This window comes from Diadema antillarum, unplaced genomic scaffold (genome assembly GCF_040938485.1).
Source record: "Diadema antillarum isolate AM-2024a unplaced genomic scaffold, OU_Dant_1.0 seq00001771_RagTag, whole genome shotgun sequence".
Taxonomy (NCBI): domain Eukaryota; kingdom Metazoa; phylum Echinodermata; class Echinoidea; order Diadematoida; family Diadematidae; genus Diadema; species Diadema antillarum.
Window position 1 is genome coordinate 32445 of NW_027272452.1, and position 25440 is coordinate 57884.

General features: G+C 37.5%; 1 protein-coding gene across 2 annotated transcripts; it reads left to right on the plus strand.

The window, feature by feature from the left end:
• The first annotated feature begins 231 nt into the window (after nt 1-231).
• LOC139712192 (rho GTPase-activating protein 8-like) lies at nt 232-25236 on the plus strand. 2 transcript variants are annotated; one of them, XM_071624030.1, is made up of 11 exons: nt 232-445; nt 5054-5212; nt 6819-6906; nt 8261-8392; nt 14230-14415; nt 15151-15279; nt 16009-16082; nt 17789-17866; nt 18722-18850; nt 20961-21070; nt 24561-25236. In XM_071624030.1, the coding sequence occupies exons 1-11, from the start codon at nt 238-240 to the stop codon at nt 24843-24845; spliced, it is 1578 nt and encodes a 525-aa protein (XP_071480131.1). In that variant the 5' UTR covers nt 232-237; the 3' UTR covers nt 24846-25236. The 2 variants fall into 2 exon arrangements, with proteins under 2 accessions (XP_071480131.1, XP_071480132.1); XM_071624031.1 differs by having other exon boundaries at nt 8261-8320.
• The last annotated feature ends 204 nt before the right edge of the window (nt 25237-25440 follow it).

Sequence of the window (25440 nt, forward strand, 5' to 3'; positions counted from 1 at the left end):
AACAAACTACCAACAGTGTTGATGACTTTTCCTGTTGTGAAAGGATCACAACTCATTTGCTTGAAGCCACAAAGTAAGCGTCAAACACCACTGAGCTTTCGCGGCAGATCAAAATAAAAGCAACATCCACAGCTGGGCAGCTGGATGGGAGTGCAGCCACGACTCGGATCGAGTCGAAATCCCAGATCGGCACATCACACCCGGAAGTGAATTTGGCCATTAACAATTGATGTCAACATGGCGGAAAACACTGGTGCAGACGACTCGAAATCAATCGAAACATCTCCAGGGCCGCTAGGAGCGGGAGATTCCGGAATATCCGATAACAGACCACTGGAAAATGTTGGTCATACTTTCGAGAATGGTGATGGCGTAGATATAGAGGCGACTTTAGACGCAGATGAAGAATTCGGCGATGCTATCGGTGATGCACAGAAAGTCCTCAGTGAGTGTACGAGTTTTTATACCGTGTATTCGCTAACTGCTCAGGTATATCCACGGTGTTCTCTCCTGCGGCCTGCGGTATCTCGCAGCATCGCATGATCGCAGCAGGGCCAGGTTGTATGGATTGGTGTGCATTTATCTAGTGATTGGAGTATCAACTGTTACTATCAACGGAGTAGCGTGATATTAAATGAGGGCTAAGCGTTGAGGCCAGGCCCCAGGGGCTGTTTCGCTGAGGTGGAGGCTAGACAGCCTACCTACAGCAGGACTGGCGCTGCAGGGAGGCAAAACAACAAAAGAAAGCAAAGATTTTTTTTTTTTTTTTTTTTTTTTTTTTTTGCAATGAAATTTGCCATTTACCATTCCTTCCTGTTTGGTCAAGTTTTATTTTAAGGGGTTGATTTTATGTGGTAGGACTTGTTGTAGAGAAGTTGTAATGTAACCATGCTGGTGGGGTAACGACCAACGTTTAGACCGTCTACATTTATTGTTGACATAGTTCTAGACTCTAGGTTAGATGGTCTATGTTTTGTGTTTTGTTGACTGAATGTAAAAATACTTGACTGTCATGCAAATGAGCTTGAAAGGATTTGTTGAAGATTCCAAAATATAAATTAAGTATTAAGTATAAATTTAGATCTGTTTGAACTACCAGTAGCAGTAGGCTACTCATTCTCTCTCAAACCATTTATTGGCATTAACGTAAGGCCTATATCAGTTCGGGAAACCCACTCACAAGGGGGGCCCCTCCTTATAAGTAACCCGTCCCCCTTATAAGTAACCCCGTCCCCCTTATAAGTAACTCAGTCGCCACGTCAGCACTCAAGCATTGCCGCGCCGCCGCGCCTGGCGACACTCACGCCAGTAATCGCTCGCATTTCAGCATTCGCATGGGTCGTTTGACATCGCATTTAAATCCATGATTTTAGATATGATGCCTCAAACCGATTTTGCTCAAATTTCGTGAGTAACTAGGAAACTTGTGAAGCTTTATGGACATAATCAAGCAAATTGCCGCAGTCCTTTCATTTTTGCGTTGCATTGCAAAAAAGCGTGGAGACTCCTTTAAGGGGTGCCCCGGGGGTTACTTATAAGGGGGACGGGGTTACTTATAAGGGGGACGGGTTACTTATAAGGAGGGGCCCCCCTTGTGAGTGGGTTTCCCGAACTGATATCACTAACATGTTAGAGTTAGAACTCAGCCGCATTTTTAATTGTCATGGAATTTAATATTCCTCTGTCTACTATGACTATAGGTCTACTACTCTTTGCATTTCTATGGCTTTTTACTGCATTGGGTGGATTAAAGAAAAACCAAAACATTGAGAGATTTTCTACATCTAGAGTAAATACTAAAAATTAACATGCCCAAGTTTGGTACACGTAACGGTTTTTGTGCTATAGTTCCAAAATAGATGAAGTCTGGAGAATATCTTTTGGAACATTGTGTGTCAATATAATGACATTGTAAATGCATATTTAAGATATAAAAATTATATAAGAAATTTTGGAGGAAAAAAAAAAGGTTTTTATGTTACCTTCTTTGGTGCCATGTTTGGTACAGCCCATCCTTGATTGGTACACACACATGATTTGTATGCACTGTAATACAACTTCATTCATTTGCACGCATCAACATTATCACCCAAAAGAATCATGTAGCTGTTAATTGATACCAATCATGGCACAGTGCTGTCTGGAGGCAAGGCCGACAGTTTTATGTAAATATCCCTGTGAGCTCACTAGTCATTTGTAATCTGGCTGCTGTTGACTGAACATCATGACCAACTTCACTTGTACAAAAGATGACTATTCACCATTCAGTGCACAACAACTGGTAAATAGCGGTCCAAAATGAGGACCGCGTCTGAACTCACCTGCTAATTTCCAGCTAGAAATCTAGTTTGGCAAGAGGTCATGAAGATCAAAAATTTTTTGTGAAGCTTTACTGGTCTTTGCTGCCCTGTTTACTGTTTATTTTAAGAGGTAACAGGCTGCATCATTCAAACATGATATTCTCATGGTCGTACATCCGGGTATTTTGCGTGTCACAGGCTCATGGATAGCGGTGGAGTGAAAACAAACCATAGTCGTATAGTCGCGTGAGCCTGGAGTGGTAACGCTGTACGTGTTTTCTGCCGGGGCGCCCCGGCCCCGCGAGCATAGCGCTAGCGCAAGCTGTACTACGGTAGCTGTGCGGGCGGCAGGATTAGGCCCTAGGCCTACCCTAAATTAGGCCCTACCCTAAGCCTACTACAGTACTAACGTTTGGCCTATAGACCTACCTGAAGTTTCTATGAAGTACTAAGTAAGCGTAGATATCGGGGTAGGGCCTACTCAAAGAGGTTCTACTGCACATCTGGCCATTTTGTCGGGTCGTTGATCCAGCAGAGTCCTACCGCGATTTCATACGGGCGCAGGTCCAGTCCGGCTGCCTTCAACTTGGCAAAATGCCGGGACCGATCGATTGACAGGATCCAGATTTTTAGAATATAAATATTGCTGGCAAGACATGATGCATGTATCTCATGAATGATGGCACAAATGACAAAATGAATAATGAAAAACAGTCCCCATGTACTGTCTGCGTAGAGTTGCACATAAATCATACGCGTCGCACATGCACAGCATGCAGTATGCGCATTATGCAGGCTTAGCGCTTACAAGCTGTTTGTTTTCACTCCAGTCAACCGGAAGTGACGTGTAGCCGACCGCAAGAATACATACAAGGCTAAGAATTATTTATTAGCTTCAGTGTGTCAAAGAATACTGGGCCCTATTTCATAAAGTTGTTCGTAAAGTTACGAACAACTTACGAGCGACTGGTGATCAGATGTGATGTGCTATACTTCTCAGAATTTCCATAATTCACAAGAACTGATCACCAGTCGCTGGTAAGTCATTCGTAACTTTACGAACAGCTTTATGAAACACCCCCTGGGCTGTACCAATCATGGGCTCGTTACTCTGTTAAACTAAAAGCAGTCCATATGAATTTGATATGGCTAACATGTTGGATTTCATTACTGTATACGCCGAATATTTCGCGAGGTTTTTATTTTCGCAAATTTCGTGTTTCAGGCGCTATTCGCGAAATTAAAGACACGAAAATAATGACTCTGATCCCAATATGAATGTGATGCACACATTTCTCCGTTCAGTACAGTACTTCATGAATGCGAATTTAAACCACTCATGAAATCGTCGGGAAGTCCCGATTCAGGAAAATTGGACTTGCCATATGGCATATGTACAGTATAATGTCATCTAAATCTATGGTCCTGACTTTAGGTCTAGTATTGTATTGATAGGAGTGAAGTGATATAAATACTTGCATTTGGAAACACCAGTTATTTGGACTATAATAGATAGCTAGTTTGCTTCTCTAATTTAAGGATCTGCTGTCATCAGCTCCTTTTTTCTTAGGGGTCTTTTTCTCCTCCAGCAAATGCACAAATGACAAGATCATTTTGTTTTAGTGCAAGTTTTGGTATTCCCAGCTTTTGAATGATGCTGAAAAAAGAGAAGAAATCTTTGCAGGGGACCAATGGTTTGGAAAGGTGGACTTTCTTGCTAAACAAACCAGCGCAGGTTAATCAAGTTGTTTTGCATCCCTCCTCCCCCTCCCCCTTTCTTGAGGGATTTGTTTGTGAGTCAGAAATGAATCTAGATAGACATATTGATGAATTAAGAATGGATGAAAATATAACACAAACAAAAAAAAATAATTAAACAAAGTAGGAACTCATTGAAAGAAAAATGAAATGAACTTTCAAACAAAAGAAATGAGCTGACAAAGAATATGGTGTTGCAAAGTACATGTAATATGTTGTACATATATGCAAGTGAATGTAAGGGGGGGGGTGGTGGTGTCTGTACAAGCTGAAACAACTGAAGATTGCCTTCAAAATTAACTTTGTAGAGTTCATATAATATGTGTTTGGTGACCTCCAGATTCATAATATCCTGTTCACTTTGATCAGTGTGCATAGCAGCTCACTTGAAGTATGGAATGACTGCAGATCATGGTAAAAATTAAGGAGTATCAATAAGTTTACCCGAACAGGAATTGATGATCATCTGTCTTTACATCTTTTTTTTTTTTAATGTTTGTGATATTATGATACCATGACCATGCTGTGAGAATTTTGTTATGATGACCTTATTGCTAATACTTTTCATTGCAGGTCTTAAATCACTATGAGATCCATAACCCTTTATGAACCCTGGCACTTCGCTTAAAGGGATGGTACAGTTACTGTATAGTATTGGTGGAGATGAGGATTGAGCTTTTTAACTTTTTTTTTTTTTTTTTTGTGCAGGATACTAAGAAACCACAATGAAATGTTACAAAGCATGGTTACTAGATTGTTTGAAGTTGTATTTTGTAAGTCAATGGCTTTATATATACTCACTTAATTGGTTTGTGATAACCATGTAAAAATGTGTATTCTTTAAAATTCCATGAATTGTTCATTTTATTTCTGAGGATAAAGGAGCATGAACTGCTTTGTAAATATGATTTTTGATTCTCCAATATATTGAAATTGAAGTTGGAGTAGGCATACCCTTTAACAGTGAAGAGACTTGTGTGTACTGTGCAATGCAGAGTTGCAGTCACCATCAGACGATTCCATCGCCACAATGGGGGTGCAGCCATCACCTCACAGGCAGGGACAGGGTGGAGTAACAGATGCCACAGCTGATCAGGCTATGGAGCCTGACAACTATGAAGACATTGCCAAGCATAACATTATTCAAGTTGGAGGTATGTCTCTGCATTTTTATTCTGAAACTGCAAGGAATTAGGAAAAACCAACCCCTTTTCTTCTTTTTTTCTCTTGTCTGCAGTAAGATACAACATGAATAGTTCAGAGCCACTACTAGAGTTATGCCATGTGTTTGCTTAATTCCAGAATAACTGTTACACCCATTCCCCAGAACTTACAAATTCAGGGTTCTTAGGCTTTGGTTCTAAGGGGTTTGCATTATTTTGTCCTGGAAACACATATGTACGGAATTGTTATGTTGCGTATGTGTACCACAGTGAGAAAGTGTATGGTGAAACAAAACAAATATCTGGGCAATAAATTTCATGATCAGTTTGTGAATTGCAATTTGTCATTGTTGACAGCTGCATATATATGACTTTGGTTTGGTAGGAAATATATTGATGTTTTTAGCCTTTGGTGTCTTGTTTTCAATGACATTCTTCCTTACAAAAATACCAGTAACATCTCCTTGTGTGTATGAGGAAATGTATTGTTACTGGTAATATCATGGACATCTGACTTCCCCAACAAATAAGAGCAAGATGAGGTATTGTGTTTGTGAAGCAAGAATAAACCTTTGTCTTGTCTCAGAAGGACTTTGGAGAGAGAGAGAGAGAGAGAGAGAGAGAGAGAGGACAGATTAATATGTTGTTGTATGTGTGTGTGTGAGTATAAGTTCATATCTGCAACTGTTGAAAGTATTTGTACCATATTGGTATGTCAATACAGTTGTATATTTCACAAGTGAAACATTTTGTGAATTTTGACTTGTGAGACAATTTTAGAAGTAATTAGTTTGCAATTGACAACCACAGTGGCAGAATGAGAAATAGACTATTATCTCTTTTCTTGAAAAAGTAGTGCTTTCCCTGCGAACAGATGATAATGCATTTGTTTTACAGGAGGCAAACTTTACTCCAGTTGTGTTCTAATACACCAATGCCACAAAATACACTGCATATACAGTATTTAAAGTACAATGCTCTCTCAGGGTTGATTTATGCATCTCAGCAGTATATAGTCTGGAAGAATAAAAGATGGATGTGGCCTGTTCTGTAGTGAGAACTTACGAGCATATATGAAAAGAAAGTTTGTGTTGCAGAACTATTTTAGTTGTGATATTCTCCTGTCTCCAGTTTGTGTCATTTCAAGCAAATGGAGGAGAAACTTTCAGCTCATGAAAATGATTGATAACATGATGACTAAAAGATATATAGTGTTAATTTTTACTCAATGTATGTTCTTAGGAATGTTGAATAGATGCACTTATAATCTGCCAACAACACTTAATACAAGACTAATGGCTACAATATACCATACATGTATGTGTAGCCTATACAGACTATGTCAATATCAATTTCAGATGCATATAATGCTGAAAAGGACAAGCATGTGTTTTTAGTGTCATACTAATTACAAGTGATCACTTTCTTGTGCCTGCATTACACCTGTGATGTGAAAGCTGCCACCACAGCCTGGTGTGGCGATCAAACCAATTTGTATTAACATCACCAGTCTAGCACATGTATTTAGGTCACACTGACACAGTAACATTTTACAGTATGTGTCATGCTTTCCCCACTTTCCCTTCCATTCATCTAGGTGATGATAAAGCCGGGCGCAAGTTGATTTTCTTTCACTGCTGCCGACTGCCTCCTAGCAAAACTTACAACCAAATGAGACTTTTAGGGTAAGATGATCAATTTTGTCCTTTTCTATGATGCATAATTTGTGACTTGTACAATTTTGGTGGACTAGATGTACATGTATGTGAATGTTTAACCATTTGTGATAGTATTTACCTGGGCAAAGACTGTGTAATTGAATGAAGATACTTAGAAGGCTGTGTCTCAGTAGTGAATGGAAGATAGTACTACCAAGGGTACTTGAACTTTTATTTTTTAATTTTTTTTAATTTTATTTACCGGTATTTATTTATTTTTTTTTATTTTTTTATTTATTTTTTTTTTTGGGGGGGGGGGGAGGGAGGGCACGACACTTTTATTGAGTCCAGATAGTTTTAAAGGTAAAGGTTTTTTTTTTTTTGAGGGTGTGGGTCTCTGCTTCGTGGTCAACTAAGATAGAGTATGACTATTCCTTTATAGGAATCTGTACAATGAAAGATTTTGATCGCGAAAAAGATGACAAATGCTAAAAACATGTATCAAATGGAGTAATTGTTACGTACGGCAGAAAAGGTCATTCCTATAGAGTAACTGTATCAGATGCTGTTTTAGCATGTAAGTGGTAAAGTTTTCTTGTACTTTGTGGGATATTATTCAAGTGAGTAAAGTTTTCCACTGAAGCTTTGACATAATGTCAGATAAGTCTCAGATACCCCTGCCATACTCTCCTCTAGAGGGTGATATAAATTGAAGAAATCTTACGATAGATACTACTGTATCCTCAGTGTAAGTCATAAATATGTGAATACCAACAAGTCCATATTTCAAATGATGGCTACGAACATTTCTAGTCAGTATTTGTTTGACCTGATAGCATGTGAGAGCAACTGCTTTCCATCTTCAAAGTATGCGGCAGGGCTATCTCCAGACATGTCAGAAATTCTGTTGCCCCAGTGGGGAACATACAAAGCAAACATTCTGTTTGTAATATCACTCTCAAGTTCATTGTACTGTGTTGCTGTTGTGATATTATAGGGAAATATTTTTCCCCTTTCTTTTATAATAGAGACAGCGTGTTTATACACTTGTGGGTGCTCGCCTCTTTATCTGAGGATTAGAAATGAATCCTATCAATCCAATTAATGCATGTCTCTTCCGCCTTTCAGCCTAGGAGAGTGCAATATTGCCCTGTATGATTCCAACAAATACCTGAACAATATTATACTATAGTACCTCAGTTTACCTTGTCTCTTTTTGTTTTCATTAGAAAAGCCATGCATTTTAAATGCAGCATTAAACTTCATGAGCAGTGGCAACCATTATGTGTATTTAGCCTTTGCCTTGGTTCGTTCAGAAATGAAAGATGTTCGTATTTTAATGTGCTCAATGTTGTTATGTTTGATTGTTACCAAAAATCAGATTTCTGAAGGATACATTGGACAAATATGTGGAGAATGACTACAGTCTGATCATCTTCCAGTATGGGTTAACAAGGCAGAATCGCGTGTCATGGAAGTTTCTGGTTGAGGCATACAGAAGCTTGGAAAGGAAGTAAGTAATAAACTGATGTTTGCCTTATGTCCTAATGAGTGATCAATCCTTTTATATTTTGATATTTGTTTTCTTTATGCATGATGAGACGAATTGAAATGACCTTAAAGCTGCATTCTTGTTTTGGTATTAAAAAAATAATTGCTGTGAATAATGGATTTCATTAGGCCTTATTCATTCTTGATTATGTGGCAACGCCAGAAATAATTTTGAATAGATTATGCATTATCTGTCTCAAACAAGATTGAGGAGATTTTAATATACTCCTGAGCTGAACATCGAAGGTACGCGTTGTAAAGTTGCTCCACACATAACTCATAAAACCAGCAGGGGTAGTGTAAATTTGTGTCTGGTAAGTGCACATATGAGGATTATAAGTAATTATATTACATGTATATGAAATGAATAAGTTTTTGTTTGTGATTTTCTTCCTGTATTGTCTGCAAGACAATAATTATCAACATTATTTGATGCCTGTTTTATACATGAATTTGTAATAGTGAATTAGCTTTGCTACATCATTTTTTCTGGGATTGCCCAAAACTGCATTCAGTGTCTGTAAGCAAGGACCTTTCAAATATAATATGGCTATTATCATATAGTATTCACTCACAAGTGGAAATTTTGATCCAAGTCAGATTGTGATTTCACAGTTGAAAAGCCACAAAGTTTGCCCTGTTCTGGCATGCAGGGTTTTATTTGTTGATTTATTGGTTACTCATCCAAAATTATTCAGCATACATAATGTTGAAATAGTTTTCAAAGTAATGAGCTGACACTTGTCAATGTTATTGTTTATGACAGCCTAACCTAACTAAAGTATTATATGGTAACCTTGTGAAGAGGATAGGCCTTAGCTTCCTTTCCACTTCCTTATTAGCTAATGTTTCAAACATTTGTACATGTACACTGTGTGTATGTGAGTTATGAAGTTAAACCTATCAGTTTTCATGTAATGTAGTAATAATGCACCTTAATGTGTGCATGAATGCCAAATACAGAATGCTTTCATAATCATTTCATGTTTAATCAGTAGTTCTCTTTTCCATGTGCTCACATGCTGTTTGTTCAGTCTAAATGATAGACTGTAGACTTATCCAGCTAAAGTTGAGTGATTCTCTTGTGTTGCCCCCACTTCTGTTTGATGTTGAATCAGGTTTACTATTTAATGTTGCAGACATGTACATCTTTTGGATCTGTGATGAGTGTATTTCTAGTCTTTACTATCATTTCGCAAATAAGACAACCTACAACAAACGTACAAGGATGAAATGCCAGATGACTGCATCATAAACAAACAGGAGAATTTTGATATTGATTGAGCTTTTATAAACATTTATGATAAGATGTATGATTGTGCAGCAGATAGAAAGAGTGACAGTAGAATGTTTATCTTTTTTATAAACACAAAAGCCCTGCTGATAAAAGGTAAAGACTTTCTTTTTCAAAACTTCAAGAGTGCTGTGTTACATTTCAGCAACAACATGCTTATGGGCAAGTCTAAGATGGGGTCCCCTTGAAGTCAAAATTTCATTTTCAATCAACAATGTCATAACTGACATCCTTTAAAACCAGTGAGTTTTAGTTCAGATTCCTTTAATGAAAAAGTTCATTCTGACGTAATTCAAATTCTCACAAATTGTGTGAGCCTAAAAGGTAAGCGATATACATATAAATCAGTGTGCTACATATGGGACATTTGAAAAGATATCAGTTATAAGGTACTACAGTAACTGTAGTGAGGTTTCAATGTTAAATTTTGAGATTACCTTGAGAGGGTGGATAAAAGCACCAAATTTGGAGAGATGATCCCGCAGGATTTTCAAAAAATATCTTTATTGTATACAATTTGTAGTTCCTAAATTTCACTATTTATAAAATAAAATTGTATTTGTGTATCATGTGTCTGAGGGAGCAGTATTAAACAGAAGTTTTAATAGATCTGTTGTAAATATGCACTCCTTCTGTTCTATGAAGAGTTGATCACTGTTGCTGTGATTGAGCATGATGACACAAACCAGGCCTGTAACTAGGATTTTTATGGCGGAGGGGGGGGGGGGGGGGGGGGGGGGGGGGGGGGGGGGGGGGAGGGGGGGAGGAATTCAAAATTGATATAGTGGACCTTTCTGTAAAAATATACCACTCGAGAACCCCCTCCATTAATTCAATTAGTTATTTTTTTGTTTGTTTATTTTTTACCTTTGATAGTTTTGCTTCACATATGTACAGCTGTAGCCTATCAGCAATTAAAAAACAAAATATGTGATCTGTTGGTGCCTACATTTTCTGTACCAGGTTCAGCATCATTGTATCCCCCGAACAGAGTTCGGAGGATACTATGGATTTGGCCTCGTTGCGCCGCCACGTCCGTCGCCGCGTCCGCTGCAGAGATTTTCTTGTGAGCGCCCTACTGGCTTTCAGTTCTTCTTAGATCATCTTCAAATTTGGCATGAAGATGTATTATGGTAAAATGAAGGCGCCTATTGTTTTTGGTGATGGCGCCCTCGCTTGTTCCGTCTTTATACATGAAAAGGTAAATTTGACAGGGTCTGCTTGTGTGTGCGATGCTGGCCTTGTTTCTTGACCGATTTTTTTTTCAAATTTGGTATGTAAATGTATCATAGTCAAATCTATACACCTGTACCTATTGATAATGCTGCCCTCACTGTTCCACCTTTTACAGGTTCAAAGGTCACCCTGATCTTATTTATGCAATAACTCGATTGTTACTCTACGGATTTTATTTAGACTTGCTAAGGAGGTGTATGAGTGGTCATTCTACATGAAGGACACAACAGTTTGTGGTGATGGCGCCCTCAGTGTTCTGACTTGGATGCCATGTCACATTTCTTGTGTGTGCTCTGTCAGCCACATATCTTATCAGATTTTCCTCAAATTTGGCAAAAAGTGCATTATAGTGTAATGAAAATGCCTATTGTTTTTGGTGGTTGCGTCCTCGCTTGTTCCATATTATTCAACAGTTTAGTCTATAAAAAAAAAATAATCCAAATTGGGTATGGGGGGGGGGGGTGCGGGTTTGGGGGGATACAGTGTACATGTGCTCGATCGGGTCCCCTGGCCGAGTGCTCTAGTTCTTTTGAATTTGTATTGCTTAAGATGTCAACCACATTTTATTAGGTTGATTACTTCCTAGTAATGATGAATGTAAAGGAGTGCTAGAGACCTCAGTTGAATTCATAGCCATATTTGAAAAAAAAAAAAAATGTTTCCAGGGGGGTGCAATAACATGTTCAATATGTTCCTGGCTATCAGGCATGGAGAAGATAATAAAAATGAAATATTTTCCTCTTGAATATGCTTGTTTTTTCTTACTGTGAAAGGTAATGAAATGTCCCATGTGTAACAACACACAGATTAGTACTTGGACTTGCCTGATAAGAATTAGAGAAAATCACACATACTTATGTTAAAATTTCATTGATTTCACATGAGTCTTTTTAATTTGTTTAATCATTACTGAGGGACACTCATTGAACTGCATACTTTTCTCCTTCCTTTTGATTTAAGCCATTCAAAAATGGAACAACCTGTAGTCCCATATAAGTAAATACACGTAATGAGTGCCGGGATGTGCTTCAAGAGGAATGTTATCAATATAGTTCTCTGGATTTATCTGTGCAGGTGTAGTTAATGTGGACATTATACATCTATAGTATACAGTATGACCTCTCCTATCCGGACATGTCGGTACTGGCGCTCATCCTGATAAAGGGATTTGGCCGGATATAGGAGACCCAATGTTTTATACACACAGCTGCCTATTATACCCAATGGTAGCTACAAATTTGTATGTGCACGTTTTGTATTACTTTTGCTTGGACATGTCACATCCTCATCAGCTGGTCTGCTTTGAGAATTTTCTGATAATTTGCTCAATGAACGATTGCCTGTGCCTTGCTCTGATTTACGGGAAAAAAATTCTGTCAATTTTCTTGCTGTGATTTGGGGATAGTGAATGTCTGAATAGATGCTATTTGGACGAAAATTTGATGTGAATGTACATTAATTATGTTGGGAATAGTATGTAATTCATGTGAGTTGCACAGAAGAATTTTGTCTGAGTTTGGAATCCCCCTTTTCGTCATAATTATTAGATTGAAAAAAAAAATCATGGCAAGATTGTGTCCAGATAATAGAGAGATCCAGATAGAGGGAGGTCAGATAGGAGAGGTCGGACTGTATTGCTTTCCAGATCAATGATGGGAATGAAACTACACATATTTCTAATGGGAACTTTGAGTCTGTCTTTGTTATTGATAAAATCTATGTATGTATTCACATAATGTCTGCTGCTGTAGCCAAAAAAAGAAGAAGAAGATATGAATGAAGTGCTTTTATCTTTCAAGACTTTATTTGCGTATTTATAATAACATCTGTGTTTTGTTTATACTGTGGGCATTGTGAGGCTTTGTCGTTTATGTTTTATCACTTTTTTTTTTAAATTTCATCAAGAAATGCTTAAACTATATACATGTGTACATATCAGTTTGATAGCCTTTGGTTTGCTGGAAGAAAAATGAAAACATCCTGAAAAAAAAATGTGAATGCTCTGCTGCAGATTATGGGATACTTAGTCTTTATACATGGATGGATACAACACTAACTGGTCATAATGCAAGATAGGTTTACACAGTATTGTAAAGGCAAAACATCAAAGATCATTTACCATTTGTATACTGTACCAACAATTGCTATCATGGGTTAGAATTAGATGACCATGTTATTTTCACTTTAGCATTTATTTGATACTGCACATAGTCCTTCCATTTTTTTCTTTCCTTGACATTTTTGTTGGGGAAGGCAGATTTGTTCTGTTCGGTGATCAATGAAAAGTTTCACTTTTTAGTCAATTCACAGTTTTTTAGGACAGTCATATCCAACCAACATCATATCACAGAATCATATGTTTTGTTGAAAGAGGACACAATTTTCAATTTCATTCATCTGGGTTTTATCTCACATTTAAAAGATAATTTACATTTCATGCTTACTTGCTTTTCCTAGTACATTTAGAAACTTACCATTCATTTTAGCAATGCAACAGCAGAATAGTCGTGTGTTTCTTTTTTTTTTATGAAAGACTTATGTTTTGTAATTCTCAAAGAAATGGTGTCCTACTCTTGCACAATTTATATTTGTAGGATGAGTAGAGTCAGGAGGTTGATAATGCAGAAATACAGCACGAATGAGGAGAGCTCCCAAATAATGATATATGGACTGTCCGACAGATATGTGCTGTGTAAACATTTGCGCTTGCAATATTTGTGGTGCTGCAGCTGCCTAATTCATGGTTAGACTGATGCTTCTTTCTTTTTTTGAGGTTTGTGTTTACACACTCTTTCATACACTGTGGATATGGTGCCTCTGGGTGCTTGGGTTAAAAGGTGTATTATTCTGCACTTTTGATGTGACAAATGCCTCTAAATATTGTGTGTCATATTTTCTTAAGTGTTTCAACATTACTGCTAGTCTTTGAAATAATACTTCATTACTGGCTCATAAGAGATAGCCTAGTAATTGCAAATTTGATATGATTATAGTGCAATGTGCTATAGTTCTTTTTCATACAGTCAGTAATATTAATCCTTCAAAATTACGATGTAGTTCCATGTGTGTACACAGTATTTAAAACCATGCCTTGTGCTTTTCTAATGATGGCTTTACTTCTGTAAGCAAGTACAAGATAAGACAAGGATATATATAGACATCTTTTACAAACTCTCTAAGAAGTATGCAGGGAAGGTATACAATATGACATGAATTGGCTCATTTTCTCACTTTTTTTTTCTTTTGATCCTTATCCATCTCTTTGCAAGATACAAGAAGAACCTGAAGGCTCTGTACATTGTCCACCCGTCTCAGATCATCAAGATGATCTGGGGCATCTTCCGCCACATTGTCAGTGTCAAGTTCAGTCGGAAAGTGACGTACGTTCACTTCCTCTCGGAGCTGAACGACACCATGGACACTAAAAAGGTGGAGATTCCCCAGCTTGTTCGAGAGTGAGTTCTTCTAGCTGTTGGCACCTATATTCACCATATATCCCGCTGTGTGCATGATAACACAGATCTTGAAATCTTATGCCATCTCTCAAATTACCGAGTTGCTAATAAAGGAAGTTTGCATGTCAGTGTTATCAATGCAGTCAGAAGCTCTGTACTCTTCTGTTAGCAGCAGATCTTACAAAGTGCAGCAGTGCTTTGACAATGACCAACAGCATTGATGTAGTCAAGATTGCAACAACAAAAACAAGAAGAAATATTTCCCATATCCACATCTTTTTTATATCATATTCAAAATCTGCAGCTCAGAATGACTCCATAAGATATTGGATGCTGTTAAAATTTGTATTTCTTTCTTCTCTGGTTTTACTATCTTGATCATGTTGTACATCTGGATCTCAAGTATAGGGAATATGAGTTTAATAGTGCAGGATAATTACAGAAAGTTCAGTTCAAATAAAGAAAAGATATTTTCTCTTCTTTAAAGTTTCCTAGAATTGATGTATGTCATACCAATAGCAAATTTACATATTTAGTCACACTGTTTATTTCAGCTGTGTATATATCTTTTACTGTACATGTGATCCAAGTGAAATTTTGTCCAAGTGAAAATAATGCTCAGATAGAGTTGTATCTGGGAATTGAGTATGCATAAGATGTAGTTGCTGATGCGTATGTGGATCTTATCATGTATTTATACTGTGCATACGTGTATATTTGCTCTGTTTTGAACAGTCACGACGACCGCATGGTGGCCCAGTACAAGGCCAAGCAGCAGGCTGCTAAACCTCCAGTCACAAGAACAGATGGGCAGGATCTGAAGACACCTTCCCAAACTCAACAATTTGGTGTCTCCCTAGAATTGTGAGTTGATGTCAAATGCAGATACTCACATTCCAGGCAAAGAATCTTTACATTTATGTGCTGTTTCTTTTTAAACTGTTTATCTAAATATGAATTCCTGTAAAGATATCCAATGCTTTTAGTCATATCCAATGTTCCTATTGAATTTTGTCTTCTATGTTGATTATAATAGAGATTCTGATTTGTAATATTCCTTCACAGAACATGTGCATATTGATGATCACCTCTTACAGCATGCATCAAGTCTGTATTTTAGTCATTGTTGATAGAAAAACTCATAAAACCTGTGGAATACTGGATAAGTCATATATTTAGCAAGTCTAATTTTTCACGAGTTGGAACTTCCTAACAGTTTTACATACTGTGGTTGAATTCGCGATCATTGAGTAAAGTGGTAAATGAACAGAGAAATGTATGCATGCTCATGGCATTCATGTTGGCATCAGAGTTGATATTTTTGTGTTTTGTTTTATAATTAACATGGGTTTCATGTGTCAAGGTTAAGAGGAAAATGCTAACAAGGCTTTCTGTAGTTTTCAAAACGTTATGTTTGCATGGTTTCTCCAGTGCACCTATTTCCCCCAATGCATTCAGATACCTTGTCCTTCCACTTGTTATATAGAGGATGTCTTCATGATTATAAAGAGATATCAAAGGTATTTTGTAGCTGCTCATATTCCTTTTAATTCATGATGATGATGAGATAATATCCGTGATAATTTGTTGCAGCCTGCGAGAACACGGTGAGACAGAGCCAATTCCCAAGGTCGTCAGGGAGACAGTGGAGTACTTGAAGAGAAATGGTGAGCAAGGATGAAGATACAATGTACATGTGTCCAGCTTTACTTTTGTGACTTTTTTTACAATGATCCTCTTTTCATTTTAACTTCATCAGAATTGAATGCATGCATGGTAGTATCCTCACTGATTTTATGTCGCGTAACAGGTATTTTTGAATGGTGCAAAATTTATCTTTTGTTACTGTTGAAAAATGTGTTGCCATGGTAACACCATATTTTGAATGAAAATCATGCAATTATATGAATTCAGCTGACTCCCTCAGCTTTTGAGCATTTGACTTGAAATTTGGCACATGTGATGGCTATGATATATAGTTGTGCAAACTTCATTTTATGTTAATGTCAAACATTGTATTGCCATGGTTACAGTATTTTCAATAAAATCATAGAAATTGCCAATTCAATTATCTTACTCCCTCAGGTTTTGAGCATTTAACTTTAATTTTGGCACATGTAACTTCATATCAGTGAGCAAAATATACATTTATTCAATGTTGAACAATACATTGCCATGGAAACTATTTTTCTTTTCAATAAAAAGCATACTAAAAATTTGCTGGTTGAGCTAACTCCCTCAGTGTTAGATGGGAGTATTAATCACATTGAGTGATAGTTCTAGTTTGGTATGGAAAATTTTAGTCACAACATTATGGGGCATTTGGTGTAGTGGTGATGATTTGTTATCACATGTTGCCAAATGTGACATACAATGTCATTGAATCAATGATGCTGAAGAGAGTGTAGCTCGTACTTGACATGAGTGAAGTGGATTCATTGATTGCAAATTATTCATTCTAACTTGCTCTTGATGTCAAATCTGAATGATGCTAATCATGATATGGGCAAATTTAATGTGATTTGAAATTATGGCAGTGATTACTGTAGTCATCATAACAACAACCATCTTACCGTGATCACTCTGAACAGTATGGAAATGAGAGGTATTGTATGTAATGACAATAAAAGCAGGATATTGATGCTGTCACAACTTAGTGTTGTGGTTGGCATTAGATTTGTCTGTAAGCAAGCATGACTACATGTGTTTTGATGAAACATTCTATTTGCTGAAATGAATTGTGGATAGTTCTTGTTAATTGCAAACATCATAATAACATTCTAAAATGCTCACATACATGTACTTGCAATACTAGAAGCAAGGAAAAAACAGTAGTAGACAGTAGCTGAAGGCATTCTTCAGTTGACTTAGTAAGATCATGTAATAATATGTAATATATAAAAACATTTTTAAATACATGAGCAGTGTTTAGGATTTACAAGTTTATTCATCTGCACTCTCTTCTTAAGTCTTTATGGACAGTTTGAAGCAGGCTTTTGTCAGTTAGTTTTGGTACTTTTATTTTTGTCTAATGTAATTTCCACCAAAAGTAAATTCTGTAGAATGAAAATCATGGAAATTGATGTTGCTTGATAGTACGTGCAAATTACACCATCTACATGCCAATCTGTTATATTGCATATCAAATGTCTGCTTCTATTGGACTTCTATGAAATAGTTAATACTCTGTAGCAATGAGAATTCAACTGTGATTGGTATTTGAAAGCTAAGATGGACTTTATAAGAAATTTATACAACATGTCATTGCTGTTTTTTTGTTGTTGTGTGGAAAAAAGTGATACCATGTCTTCTGATCCTTTTGGAAATGTTCTCACCGGTCTTGTTTTGTTTTGTCATTTTCTTCTCTTCACAGGGTTGAGAACTGAGGGCCTCTTTAGACGGTGTCCAAATGCAATCACAGTGAAGAGAGTGCAAGAAAAATACAACAGTGGTGAGTCAGTGGGAAATGCAAGATTTTTGTCATTTCAAAGTTGCCTGGAAATACATAATGTGAAACGAGGAATACATTATGATTTTGAGAATTTCGCGAGAGCCAAGATTTGTGAAATTAAAATGCATGCAAAAATGTTTGCCTACACAATGTGCATTGAATGCCAGTGGCAATTCATGAAAATTCTGTGCAGCGTAAAAAGCCATTGGCTCCAATTTGATTGAGGCCAATTATGCCATTTATTTGGCAAAATAAAACACAAAAACATATAATAGTGGCATTTACAATGAGAGCCAGGCAGCCTTGAAAGCATCTTGTGCTTGTGTTAGGTTGCCTACACATGAAAATACTATATACTTTACAGTAGCAACATATATTGCAACTGATTCTGTGTGAAATCAAGTCGATAAACAAAACACCATCACAATTTCATGCTGCGAATATATCATGTTTTACAATCATTTAGTTTTGGACTGAAGAATTCAATTACCTACCTGTACATATAAAGTATGATTATACTTTATATGTCATCTTTACTTGAGTGATGTCAAATGTCACATGAGCTTAGATGTCTTGGGTACACATCTTAGGCAGTATGTTGCATTTTATAGCTATAAACTCAGTTTTGATAGGTGTTTCTTATATATTTGATGTGGTGTATAGCACCTGCAAACTTCTTGTGCTGCCAAAACTTAATTAAATGCTGATAACTGATATATCCTTTTTTCTTTGATGTAAAATATGAGCAAATGTCTGTTATGTCCAGTTTTGTGGTATTCAAAATTTTTGGGCTTATTCTCTTGCAAATTTATGGCTACATATTTTTTTCCCTATGCCTTTGTTCCTGTCATGCAGGCGAACCAGTAAATTTTGCTGATGTGGGAGATGTCCATGTTCCTGCTTTACTATTGAAAGCATTCTTCAGGGAACTTCCTGAGCCGATCATGACATTTGACCTCTACGATGACATTCTCAAAGTCCATGGTATTGACATGATATTCAAAACTAATAGCACTTTATTTATACCATACACTTAGCTCTCTGTTCTTTTTCTTTCTCTTTGTGCGCGTAATGATCTAATGAAATTATATGAGTCTGAATTATACAAGTCCTCTTTTACTCTAGAGTAGTTGTAAGCTAGGATTCCAAATGTACACTCAGCAAAAAGAAAGTGAACACCTGTACAACTTCGTTTATGGCTAAATGTTAATGTTTTATGTACTATGTGAAAGATTATTTAGTTTAACTGGTAGTTCAATAGAAAGGGAAAGTTTATGCATGTGTGGACGCATTCATTTTTTTCTCTTCCAACGTACAAAAGTAAAAATTGCAAAGATCAATAATTTATCATTCATCAGTGCTCTTCCATATAACAGTGAGAACAAAAGACAAATTCAACACAATAAGAAGCACAAAATTATTTGCAAAAATAAACCTATGATCTCTGTGATGTCTTTGTAGCCCCCAAAGATGAAGAAAGGCTATAAACAATGAAGGATCTTTTGTCAAATCCAAATTCAAATGACATTAGAGAAGAAGCAATATTAAGAACAATGGCAGAAATTTAAAATGTTATTTCAAATTAGGAAAATTGAAAGTAATATTTGGTTCCCGAATTTGCCTCATGAATTCTTAAAGTCTATTTAAGAATGAAATAAAGAAATTCTGTCCATTTTATCACTTTGCGACTTTCTCTGTCATTTAAAGTAGGAGTTGACAGAAAAGTCTTATTGTCCCCTTTAGTTTCCTCACTTTTTTTTTTTTGTTTTAGGATGCAAAGAGATAAAAAGAAGGAAAAATGATTTATGCTATTTCATTTATGTCTCTCATTGTCTTAGATTGATCTTTTGATATCATCGCTATCTTGAAGGGTGTTTGCAAATGAATGTCAAAATGTAAATTTCTGCAATTTTTACCTTTGTGCCTTGGAGGACAAAAACGAATGTGTTCACTCATTCCTAAAGTTTTCTTTTGTATTAACCTACCAAGTTGATAGCCATTTAAGTAACCTTTAATATGGTAAAGGACACAATGACTTCTATCAAAATCTTCTATGAAAAATACAAACTGGAAAAGTGTTTACTTTCCTCCTTTTTGCTGAGTGTATATGCCCTGAAGCTGAAGTGGTGTCAGACATATTTATGGCTTCCGGTCGTTCGTCCTTAAATAAGTAAGTACCATACGGTAATGCTTGTTACCAGGACAAATTGACAATTGATTGAAAGTAGCTGGCTGAAGCATTGCATTTGTCTTTTAGACATTACATATGTACATATGCATGTACAAATATTGCTTAATGGATTTTAGGGTCACACTTTTTTAGGCATCAAGCTACGCTTAAAAGTTTGATGATTTTAATTGCAAAAAATGATCTCAAGATGAAATTTTTGCTGCAATATAATTGAATTTGTAGTCTTAAAAGGGATGGTACAGTTTTGGTTTAGATGGGGCTGCAGGTTTCTGACTTTTTTGTGTGTGTTTGTGAGGTAAACCTCTTATGAAACATGAAAGGACATGTGATTTTTTAGAGGAATTCACAGTTTATTGGAAGAAGATTGGTCTTGAAATGGCTGAGATATCCAAAAAAGTCCTCATAATAACATGTTACAGGCCATGACTTAATTTTGTTAGGATCTCTTTGTTTTACCTTGCTTTGGGACATCTCGGTCATTTCAAAACCAACTTTCATCAAATAGACTTCCAATTCCCCTTAAAAGTGTATGCTCTTTAACATTTCATATAGTGGTTTCTAAATATCTCGCAAATTGTAAAAGCTGAATCCTCACCTCAACCAATACTATTAGGGCATTTTTAGGGTTGAATTTCCCTGTAAAGATCACAGACACATACAATGTAGGTTAAGTCCTGTGATTACGTTCTCTATGTATAGAGTGATAAACTGCATATTTATGTCGTTCAATCCTGGTAAAAGAAAATATGTAAAGTTGATGCAAAAAAGTTCATTGGATTGATGTCACAGAGGTAGTTCAGAGAACTCTGACTGACTTCCGATCTGAAACAGTTTATTGAACACACATACTTCTGGCTGCAATGTACTTGAGAGCGTCTTTCTGTGATTTCACCTGGGCCATAGATCTCCAAGACAACACAGACCGGGCTGCAGCCTGCAGAGTGCTGATTCATGAGAAGTTGCCGGAACAGAACCGCATCATCTTCACTTTTGTCATGAAGCTGCTCAGAGAAGTTAGTCATGTCTGTTGCTATTCGGCGACTGTAGTCAAATGAAACAAATTAACATAGTCCTCCAGCAAAATGGAGGATAACTCGCCTTTTGTTGAGTAAAGTACCCTGTTCTGAATCCAAGCAGAACTCCTACAGATCATAGGACTCCAGTGACAAATGTAGGTCGGATCTAAACACACTTGCAGGGATGCCAGTTTTCCGGCAATAGCTGGAATTACGGCTTTTTCATATTTTGGTGTCCAATTTCCGGCTTCGTGATATTATTTCCGTCTGTGTGGGAAAGCTGGAAAACACGAGAAAGAAACAAAGAAAGAAAGAAAGAAAAACGAAAAAATATGATCATCTAAACTTACGGGACATTCACTTTTACGATTTCCGTAGTATGTTTCGCGTATACTTGGGCATGAGAATATCACAAAACGACTGTCATGCAAAACTAGCGCGATGTTGCTGCTGCTAGCTGGGACATGCAACACGTGCGATGATAGTGATCGAACAGTGTGTGGTGTTTCTATGCGATGTTCTATGTGCGGTCGCGGTGCATGAATCATACTGCGCTCTCGCTATAGCTACAGCGCTGAGACGGTGTGGTGAGTCGATTGAGTCAGCTGAACGAAGCAAAACTACAATATTTTACGGCACTAGGACTTCTTTATTTTTGCTACAAATTCATTTCTCTGGATTAGATTTGAGAGAAGAAGAGCCCTCAGAAATGCTCAGATTGCACCAGAGAGCATTCCTTTTTTGTCTCGCCCACCGGAGGTGAAGGCGAGACTAAGGGATCCAAATGGCGTCCGTCCGTCGTCCGTCGTCCGTCCGTCGTCCGTCCGTCGTCCGTCACAAATGTTAAAGTTTACCTGCAAGACTCTCTTATGATGCATAACTTGGCATCTGTTACAGCAATGGCAGCCACACTTGGGTGATAGAAGCACTAGGGGTATCTTCATGTTATGGTGTTGTCAGAGGTCATGTGATGATGTCAAAGGTCATTTGAGGTCATAAATTAAAGAGTATGTGCAAGACTCTCTTTTCTATGTTAAAGTTTACCTGCAAGACTCTCTTTTGACAAATAACTTCACATAAGTTGCTTGGATTACAACCTAACTTGGGTCATAGATGCACTGGGGGTACCTTCATGTTATGGTGCCGTTGGAGGTCACAGGATAAGGTCAAAGGTCATTTGAGGTCAAACGTTAAAGTTTACTTGCAAGACTCTCTTATCACATGTAACTCGACACATGTTGCTACAATGGCAATCAAACTTGGGTGATGGATGCACTAGGGGTACCTTCATGTTATGGTGCCGTAAGAGGTCACATGATAAGGTCAAAGGTCATTTGAGGTCATACGTTTAAGTTTACTTGCAAGACTCTCTTATCACACGTAACTCAGCACATGTTGCTACAATGGCAATCAAACTTGGGTGATGGTAGATGTCTCTTGGGAAGTTGAAGGTAACCACAAGGTCAAAGGTTACAGACAGGGGTCAACGAACTTTTAGGGCCCAATGTTAAGTTTTTAGGGCACATTTCGTTTATGGCTCATAACTTTTGATCCCTTTGTCCGTTTGTGACCAAACTTCGATGGAAGATGTCCCTTGGGGAGGTGAAGGTCGTCACAAGGTCAAAGGTCACAGACGGGTCAACAAACTTTTAGGGCCCAATGTTATTTTTTAGGGCACGTTTTGATTGTGGCTCATAACTTTTGATCCCTATGTCCGTATGTGACCAAACTTGGACGGTAGATGTCCCTTGGGGAGTTAAAGGTCATCACAAGGTCAAAGGTCACAGAAAGGGGTCAACAAATTTTTAGGGCCCAATGTTAAGTTTTTATGGCGCGTTTCGATTATGGCTCATTACTTTTGATCCCTTTGTCCGTTTGTGACCAAACTTGGATGGTGAATGTCCCTTAGGGTGTTGAAGGTCACCACAAGGTCAAAGGTCATAAGCAGGTCAATTAACTTGTGGGAGTTATAAAAAATATTAATTCCTTGTACGCGAATGGGCGAGACACAATTCGGCGATTGTCTTGTTTTTTGTAGAATACAACCACATTATTGTCTGAAAAGCGTTATACCAGCACGTGCGATCGCGATCGAACAACGTGTGGTGTTTCTAGGCGATGTACCGGGTACTATATGTGCGGTGCATGGATCATGCTGCGCTCTCGCTATAGCTACAGCGCTGAGAGAGTATGGTGAGTCGATCGAGTCAGCTGAATGTAGCAAAACTACGGAGTTTACGGCACTAGGACTTCTTTATTTTTGCTACAAATTCATTTCTCTGGATTAGATTTGAGGGAAGAAGAGCCCTCAGAAATGCTCAGATTGCACCAGAGAGCATTTAAGAACCCCAGAGCTTCCAGGGCCCTTGAGCGGGCCCTGGACCTCGGCCGAAGGGACTTCGCGCTTCGCGCTCGTGATGTGCGCTTCGCGCACATCAATTTCGTTCACAAAAAAAATTTCCGGCCCAAGAGCAATTTGCCACTGGCATCCCTGACACTTGGTATATCACATCAAATCCTTTCAAAACGGTATGACAGGATTTTCTGATATCTATATTTTGATACAAAATGTCACAAGAGTGAAATGGTTGCTGTATCTCTTTCTTTTTTAACATAAACATAGTGTCCATTCTGCAGTTATGGTAATTCATAATCATATTCAGGCTATATATGTTGTATTCCAATGCTACAAACTCAGCTTTGATAGGTGTTTCATATCGTAATTGTAACCATAAATGAAGATTGTAATTTAGACTTGTTTAATGATGAGCCATTGAACTCTTGGCCAAAAACAGAAAGTCACTTTGATTATAAATATGGTATGAAAACATTTAGTCTTGTGATGTCAATCTTTATCATTACCCCCTTCCCACCTCCCATGGCCACTGAAGTCAAACAAACAAACAAACAAACAAACACCATTGTAATATTTTAACCTTTAGTCTGATGGCAACCATATGCAGTCCTGGCAATTCAACTTAGAAGTATTTTTCGGTCAAGATTTAGTACTAGTAACTACAATATCACTGGGGTGGTCCTGTTCCTGTTAACCAAGTATTCTGTGGTTTATCATACATTTTGGTATATATGTACTGTGTCACAGTGGTCCCACCAACAAAAGCAACAACAGTGACACACTTGTAAATGAACACCAGTAATGGATATATCCTTCCCAATAAAAGTAAAACCATAGTTGAGAAATGACTTGCATTGGATTTTTTTTATTATTTTTTTTGTGTGTGTGAAGTTAGGCTGAAACATATATAGGTGAAGATTTATATGTTGTTGTTGTTTTTTTCTCACATACTCTAAAATCTTGTGCAATGCTTATGAATGTTGTATATTATGTAGTGATTGATTGAAAACACAGAATATGTATTTGAGTTAGTCAAGAAATGACAACATAAATAGAGATGAAATTACAATGAAAAGGCTGTAGATACCTGTAACTCGGCCACTAAAATGCTTATTTCATGTTTATTTTCAGGTTTCCCTGCACAGCAGTGAGAATCAAATGTCTGACTCCAACCTTGCCATCGTCTTTGGGCCGAACCTGGTCTGGTCCCGCGATGCCTCGGCCTCCCTCTCCGCCATGGCCCAGATCAACTCCTTCATTGCCACTGTCCTCTTCAACTTTGACGAGATCTTCCCGCCGTCATCATCATCTGGCGGGGCGGAGGAGAACGGCGTGGCGGATCTCGAGCGGACGGACGGCGACGGAGCCAACGAGAAAGAGCTGACGTCGGTGGAAGACAAAGCGGCGGAGGCATGATGACGAGGTAAAAGCAAGACATCTCCATTTAGTATGCAATGCTCCTATCCCAAAAATGAGTCAGTGGTCGTTCCTGAAGTGTTGGATGTCCTAGAAACAATTATCCTTCAGAGTTTATCAATTTGTTATTCTTAATGTCACCTGGAATTATTTCCAGTATTGGATATTATGGTGTGTCATATTGTAGTGTGAACATTACTTCAGTTTACATTATTGACAAAATAAAGATAAAGTAGCAAGTACAAGATATGGAAGTTACCAAATAGAATGTTGCTTTGATGGTGTAAAATATGTGTTTAGTCCATGTGATTAAAACATTTTGTCTAATTCAGCTATTGCCATGAAAGGAAACTTTAGGATGATTACTTTAACACTAATTTTGAGTGCAAAGGGATGCATTTTAATCAACTATTTAGATGTGAGAACTGCAATATGCTGATATAACTTGAAAAACATATAATGGCTGTCAGTTCTTATCGGATTTGTTTGACTTGAGATAGTACATTCCAATTAAAGGGAAAGAGGCACACGTGATGTTTGTGTAGATCAATTCTCGTGATCATAATCCCCTCAGTCTTATATCGGTTTGACATCA